Consider the following 8,041-nt stretch of genomic DNA (forward strand, 5'->3'; position numbering starts at 1 on the left):
GTGTCAGTGATGTCTTACATGGCTTTCTCAAGCCATGTTGTCTCACATGAGTACATGTGCATTGTAATGTAATGTCACGTCAAGTGTAAGACAAGTGTCTATAGTTGGATGTAACAATGATAGAGTAGATGAAGAGTCATGAGGGTAAATGAATTGTCACAAAGGGGAATGTCAAGGGTCATCCCACTCTTTGCTCTAAATAGAACCTCATAACTCATTATATAGGCTTTTGGTCAGCCAAGCTTCTGGTAAGACTATCTTGGAGAATGCTTGGACAGTATTGTAACGTGCCTTGGCTTCTCCACTACATGGAGCTAGCTCATCTCTTTGGAAGAGTATGCGGATGTGGCTGAAACATTCCATTGTTGGGGCTAGCAGGTTTACATGGATGTATTGTATGATTGGGACTTACACTTCTTTATATAATAAGAGCCATAACGTTTTCATGCATATGTTGTTATTATAGTTGGATTGTTTCGGTTTCTTAGCAATGTATGTTATTTAACTTACGTAGTTGTGTATGAACTACTTTGTATGAAACTGTATGAATCTAGTTGCAGATGTGTTGTTGGTTTAAACATCACTTTGGATTTCCAGCTGACCTGCTTTCCAGCTTGTGATGCATCTTCGCTCGTCTGTTCCCTTCCCAGCTGAGTACCATTACAGGTTGCCAAGGGGCCAACTCATCTCAACCCCCCATGTGTTAGAACCTCCCATACACCTTCCTTGACCAGGGAAAATTTTAAGAACCCCCCCAAAATTTACATGTATAATAAATGCGCGAATCTCCATGGTATATAGGAAAAATGGAAGGCGATTTTATCAATAATATGATATGTATATATAATTTTTTGGCGAATCTCTCACTAGGCATGACGAATATTTTACTTATTTATAAAATCTTGTGTTTATTGAATACACAAATGAAATCATTGCATTTCTTTAAAATATCTTTTGAAATCAAAATTACCGAAATTACATATCGATAACCTAGTGGGTGTAGGATAAAATTCACCCGTGCCATTCGCAGAAAGCATGAGAAAAAAATTCATCACTTCTAGGGACCTCGTAACCACCTTGACAATACACAAGTATGTTCCTGTTTGCAATTAGAAAAATTACCCAAATTGCAATCTGTTTACTCCACTTATAGGGACCTCGTAACCACCCTGCCAATACACAAGTATGTTCCCATTTGCAATTAGAAAAATTACCCAAATTACAATATGTTTACTCCAGCATATGTTGGAAAGTTATAGAAGGATGACTAGTGCAATCAATCCATTACTTTTAGCCCTGGATTTGTTTCAGTTTAAAACAGAAGTATACAAATATACTTGTCCAATGTCTATGCTTTAACCATTCACCTTAAGATGTTTTTACAATATAATTTCCTAAGTCTATTTAATATCTTCATTATCATAAAAACCAACCTATATCCATCTTAACTCCACATCTACCACTCTTAGGGGGATGAAATCTATTTATCCCTCTGAGCACTTGGTAGACCCAGAATTAAGATGGATCTACGATAGAATTTCCCCTTTAAATAGTCTATGCTCACATGAATACCATGGGTCAATACCATGGGTTATCATAAACCTGGAGCTTAAAAATTACTATTAGTAATTTATAAAAATTAATAAAAATAATAGTTGATTTTTATTTTATTTTTTATTTTAACCAAGCTAAAATGTTTAACATACATTAAATTACAACATCCATTTTTACTCTTGATCGGATCAAATATTTTCTCACTCTATGATAGTTTGCATATCACGATATTTGATACCTATCGGGGGTTAGTAGATCTAGAGTAAAGATGGATCTATGCTGGTTTAATTCCCCCATTTAAATAGGCTACATTCCAAGTGAATACCATGGGTCAATACCATGTGCCATTTTGGTGAATACCATGGGTCAATACCATGTGCCATTTTTATTTTTATTAATACTAATATTAGGGTTAATAATGTTTTTTTGCATGGTATTAATAACAATCTAGTCCATGGTATTTGTCCCATAGTATAAATATAAGGTGATTTATGGAGTAAATAAAAAAAAATGTTGTATTTGTTTACCATACCTCTTGTTTATTTATATTTTTATTAATTTACCATACCATTCATAAATACAAGGTGACTTAATTTTTTTTTCTCGTTAAAGCTATACTATTCTATTATATTATGTACAGTAAAACATTACATTCAGAAAGACATGTTGCCCAAGGCCAACTGTGGCGCTTTGGGAGGCAGTTCACGACTCAGAATTGGCCCTCGCAGGGGCGGCGTAACCAGACTTAATCTCTTCCAGCACATGACAAAATTCAAAACTGTAATCACACCTTGCAACAGCAACCCACGCAGGGGCTTCAAAACAAAAACAGAGATTTTCCCTCGCAGGGGTGACAGAGGACCGGTGACAGCATGATTTCGAATCCTGCTAGCAGGACTATGGCAACCATTAACATATATGAAAACTAAAAAGACCCAAACAGAGAATCTTGGCCTATACCCGACGCAGATGGAAACAGAAAACTTATACCGGACCTGAGCAAAAGAGGAGGATGACGGAGCTTGCCGAGGGTTGCTATTCCTCTGGCTTCTCCTCGAGGATTCTACACCACCCATATCCTTCAGGGCGGCCTTCCCACTCGTCCACTTCAGCCTTTTTGGAGGTCGACGCCTCATTCTCGTGAGGTTGGGTGGGAATCTGCTCCGGAACTCCCGCTGGTTCTTCCTCAATTGTTTCCGGTTGGTCCTCTGAGGGCGCCTCCTTGCTGCCTGAACCTCCCTCCTCATCCTGAGAGTCCTCAATGAATAGGACTGATATATGTGCATTGATACGAGCATTATTTCTCGAGCTGCCAAGAGTGAAAATGGCAGTTCCAAACGCTGGCAGCGGGGGCGGTCCAGCACTGGGACTGCCCGAATCCATGAATTGACTGACCTGTATGGGAGTGGCCCCTGATCTTCTATGGCAATAACAACAACAGCAGTGGTGATGAGATTCTGCAGCAGGGTTGCGTGAAGAGCCTCCACGAGCAGAGCCTCGCCTACTAAGCAACCTTTGTCTTGGTCGGACCATATTTGCCGTAACGCTGGAGGTGTGGAGCAGAGCGTCAGAAGAAGAATTATCCAGCGTGAGTCGCCCCCCTTCGCAATTGAGACCCCTCCTAGCAGATCCGGGACGAAATTCAATGGCGTATAAATAGCACTCAACCGGGAGTTCCCACTTGAAGTGTTCCGCGGCTTCGTAATGGCTGTCTGCAACAGCAGTAGCTGAGGCTTGAAGGAGACGAACGCCCACCGGACGAATTTCCTCAAGAGCCTGCACCACACAAACCTTACATTGCGAATGGGCCTGCAGTAATCCTTTGCCCATCTTAATCCTTTCAATATTCTCTCGAAAGTAACCCTCCATAACTGCTCTCTGCAACAACAGCTCTTCACCTTGTGCGACATTGAATGCAATGAGCTCGTAATACTGATCTTCATTCCTCGGCGGCAGTGTGTAATGAATGTCTTGAATTAACACGAGGCGGCACATGCTTGGCATGTGGCCTTTCCCTGGCTGACGTGCTAACACCCGCATCCGGGGATTCAGCATCTCTTTGGATGAGACTTTCACAGTCCTGGGCCTGGAGATTGTTTGGGATGATATCCATGTTACCTGATAGGAGGGTCTGATCATTTTCTACCCCAATATTGGCTAGGAGATCCGCAATCTTGTTGCCTTCTCTTTTTGTGTGATGAAAGGAGATGGCTCTGTGATTGCGCAGCTCATGAGCAATGTTATTTAGCCTTGCTTCTAGTCTCCAGCTAGCTGCAACTTTCCTGGCTTGAGAGCCATTCTGTATGCGCGTTGCCATATTGATGAGGATCTGGGAATCGCCTTCAACTATCAAGGGTTGAAGGTTGAGTCTCCTGGCTAGCAAGAGTCCTTGCCAGAGTCCCTCCAGCTCTGCGGAATTATTGGTGTCCCACCCTATATTTCCAAAGTAGATCTGCAGGGGAGTGCCTTCATGGTTTCTTAGAATACCTCCAAATCCCGCTACTCCAGGATTGCCTTTGGAAGCCCCATCAAAGTTGAGTTTGTATGAGTTAGTAGGAGGGGCGCTCCAGCACCTGTTGTCCTTGATGCTGCTATTCGCAGGATTATGCTTGGAAAACTCCTGTGGCAGCTGCAGTTGCCAATTGTCGAGAATGTTTTTCTCATTATCTGTAGCAGGGAGATCCTCTTTTGTCCATGATCGAAGCAGCATCGTTTCTTTGAGATTCCCATGCAGTCTGTTCCAAATTTCTTCAATGGGAGTGCGCTTGTTTTTGAATATGCGCTTGTTTCTTTCCTTCCAAATGTTCCATAAGACTATGCCCGGGATGATATTCCACAGGTGATTGAGGATCGCACAGTTGTAGGGGCTTTTCGGCCATTGTCGAATGGTATCGATGATGTCGTTATCCCCTTTGCATCTTTTTTGGCATCTAAAGCTCACCTTTTCCCATAGCTGGTTGGCTAGCGAGCAAGTATCCAGGAGGTGTTGCAGAGTTTCCTCGTTTTGAAAACAATTGTGACATATAGAGGGGCCTTGAAAGTTGCGTCTCCTTAGCTTATCCCATGTGAGAATTCTTTTGTGTCCTACCAGCCAGAGGAAGTAGGAGATTTTGGGCCAGGCTTCGAGACCCCAAATTTTACTCCATAGAGGATCCGGCGGAGTGGGAAAGTTGCCGACTAGCTTGTAGGCTTCGGATGTGGAGTAGGATCCCTTGGGTTGATATCCCCATCTGAGTATATCATTGCTATCATCATACCGAATGCTTCTTTTCCTTAACTCTTTCTCAAATTCTGCTACTTCCTGAATATTTGTATTGATGATTATTTGGTTACTCTGTCTCCATTTTCTGAACCCATGCTCCGTCTCCTGCATCCAAAATTGATGGACTTTAGCCTGCTGCTGCTCCTGCCTGTCCGGAACCAGAGATGGATGAAGAACACTCGAGAGCTTAGGCATTTGGTTCCAGGCATCTGTCCAGAATCTAGCCATATGACCATTCCTAATTTCCCAAAAGCTGTGCTGTTGAATGAGCTGATGGTGCTGCTTGGCCGCGTTCCAGATTAGCGACCCTTTTTCGGTGGGAGTAAATCTGATGAGCTCTTCTTGAGGTCTATTGTTGGCATATTTGGCGGTCCAGATTTTTGCCCACAGCTTATCTGGATTAGTCATCCATTGCCACCAGATCTTGGCATTCATGATGGTGTTGCTATACTCTGGGTCTCTAAGTCCGATGCCACCCTTGTCTTTGGGCATGCAGACAGTAGTCCATTTTACCAGTGCCCACTTGCGATTAGTAGCCGAGCTGCCCCACAGAAAGTCACGCTGCAGGTTCCTTAAACTTTTTAGTACCCACTTTGGTGCAGCTAGGATAGAAAAAAGGTAAAGAGGCATGGCTTGGAGGACAGACTTGATGAGCACCACCCGACTGGCTAGATTGAGAGAACGGTGAGTCCACAGATTGAGCTTTGAATCGAGCTTCTCTAGAAGAGAGCGCCAAGCGGGCTGCTTTATGGCTGAGGCAGTGAGGGGGGCCCCTAGATATTTAGAGGGGAGAGAAGCAGAGGGGAAGCCTAAAATGCGGGAGACAGCAGATTTGACTGAAGGAGGGGTGTGGAAGAAGAAAATTTGCGACTTGGAGCAATTGACGTGGGTGCCAGAGGCTTCAGAGAAGTCGTTGAGCAGGGTTTTTAAACAGGAGGCTTCCTGTACAGAGGGGTAGCCATAGAGCATGGTGTCATCAACAAATTGCTGATGAGAGGTAGCAGGGGAGTTGTGGACAGAGATACCTTTAAGCTGCTGAGAATGGAGGGCATGCTTGATGTGTCTACCAAGACCCTCAGCCATAAGAACGAAGAGAAAGGGGGAAAGGGGGTCCCCTTGTCTGATACCTCGAGAGGGTTTGAAAGGGCGGGAGGGGATGCCGTTCACAAGGATGGAAAAATGAGTGGAAGTGATAAGGCTCATGATCCAGCGAACCCACATGGAACAAAATCCAAAAGCTTTCAACATGTGTTGAATATAAGACCAACTGAGCTTATCGAAAGCTTTAGAGAGATCCAATTTGAGTAACATACCTGCTTGTTTAGAGTGCTTGAGCGAGTGAATAATCTCGTGCGTGAGGAGAATGCCATCCATTATCTGTCTGCCTTCCACGTACCCCGACTGCTCCGGTGAGATGAGCATAGGTAATAGGGGTTTTAACCTATTTGCAATAACTTTAGATATGACTTTATAGATGACATTACAAAGAGCTATAGGCCTGAATTTGTCAGGGGTAATGGAATTCTCCTCTTTAGGGATGAGAGTAATGAAGGTGGAGTTGAGGGAGGGGAGAAGCCAGCGCAGGGCCCTTGATTCCTCTACAATCTGCCAAACCTCCAACTTAATCATATCCCAGAAAGCGTGAAAAAACGTGGTTGTGAAACCATCTGGGCCAGGGGCCTTACCTTCTTTGAGCTGAGACATTGCCTCGTCTACTTCATGGAGAAGAATAGGGCGCATGAGCAGCTCGTTATGTTCCGCTGTGATGAGTTTTGGCACATTGCTGATTATCTTTCCAATAGCCTGTTGCCGATCCTCTGCTTGTTCTTGGTGTACCTGTTGGAAATGATTGAGGAGTACCTCTTCGATTTCCTCATGCTTCTCGACTTTTGCCCCCTCTTGATTCTGAATGAAGGGAATATTATTATGCATCCTTCTCTGCACCGTGGTTCTGTGGAAGAATTTGGTGTTGCGCTCCCCCTCCTTCAGCCACCTGACCCTTGACTTTTGCCTCCAGTAGATTTCCTCCTGCTTCCTCCTTTCTTCAAGCTGATTTTGGATGTGCCGTTCCTGATCCAGGGTTGCCTCCGTGTGCCCTTCTGTAATTATTTTCTGTTGGAGATCCACCAGTTCCTGATTTAGCTCCTGTTACGCCTTAAATATATTTCCAAAGGTCTCCCTATTCCATATTTTCAGGTGACTTTTTAGAAATCGTAGCTTCTGTTGAAACTGATACATTTTTGCTCCTTCTGGGGGGATGAAAGAGGCCCAGATGGTCTTGACGAAGTCCTTGAATGCGGGGTGCGTAAGCCAAAACCCCTCAAAACGGAAGGGTCTTTTTGTCAAATCCCCTGGTCTCTGCCATTGTAGAGCAATCGGCCAGTGATCCGAACCAGTATGAGCCAGTATTGCAGCCGAGAAATCACCTCCAAGATGCATCGCATTATCTGAGATGAGAAAGCGATCCAATTTAGAGGCAATTTGATGCTTGCCAGCTCTGCGATTACTCCAGGTGAAGGTACCATTACAGAACGACATATCTATGAGAGAGGCATTTTGGATGAAGTCCTTGAAGCGAGCAACTTCTGGTTCCATTCTGATTCTCCCTCCTATCTTTTCCTCGATTTTGGTTATCATGTTAAAGTCCCCTGCCACAATCCATAATGGATATCTTCTATTTATGCTCAGCGCTTCTATAGTATCAAGGAGCGCGATTTTACTTACTGTGTCTTGCGGAAAATAAACGTTAGATAAGTTACCATGAATATTGGTGCCCAGAATATGAAAGGCTGCCTGTATGAGATGATGAGAGGCATGAAAATCTGTGAGAGTTACCGCTTGGGTATTCCATGCTATAGCAAGCCCACCTGAGGCTCCCGAGGCATCTACAGCAACCGATCGACACCCTGGCCAAGCTTTTGAGAGTATGTTACCCAGAGTGGAACTATTGCATTTAGTTTCCTGGAGAAAGCACATCTGCGGTTTTTCCATTTTGATCATATTTTTTAACATCCTGAGTTTTTCAGGGCTATTGAGCCCTCTTAAGTTCCAGGATACAAGCTTCATGGTTCAACTAGTGTTGGAGGGCCTGTAGTACTTCGTCAACTTCGCATATCTGCCTGAATCCACCAGGATTTTCCCAATCTCGATTGTTCTCTGGAGATCTGTTTTCCTTCCTCTCTTTTTGGTATCCTTTGGACGTAGGCTGCCGTCCCAATTACTGCC

The 8,041-nt window shown here is 43.9% G+C and overlaps 1 protein-coding gene across 1 annotated transcript; it reads right to left on the minus strand.

Moving 5' to 3' along the window:
- Positions 1-6,964: 6,964 nt before the first annotated feature.
- On the minus strand, positions 6,965-7,807 carry LOC149162563 (uncharacterized). Its single transcript, XM_089435220.1, has one exon. It carries the CDS (start codon positions 7,805-7,807, stop codon positions 6,965-6,967), a length of 843 nt encoding a protein of 280 aa, XP_089291346.1.
- Positions 7,808-8,041: the final 234 nt, after the last annotated feature.

The sequence above is a fragment of the Pinus tabuliformis genome, chromosome 5_2, assembly GCF_031772625.1.
Source record: "Pinus tabuliformis cultivar Carrire ecotype Pingquan chromosome 5_2, CPIR1, whole genome shotgun sequence".
Classification (NCBI taxonomy): Eukaryota; Viridiplantae; Streptophyta; class Pinopsida; order Pinales; family Pinaceae; genus Pinus; species Pinus tabuliformis.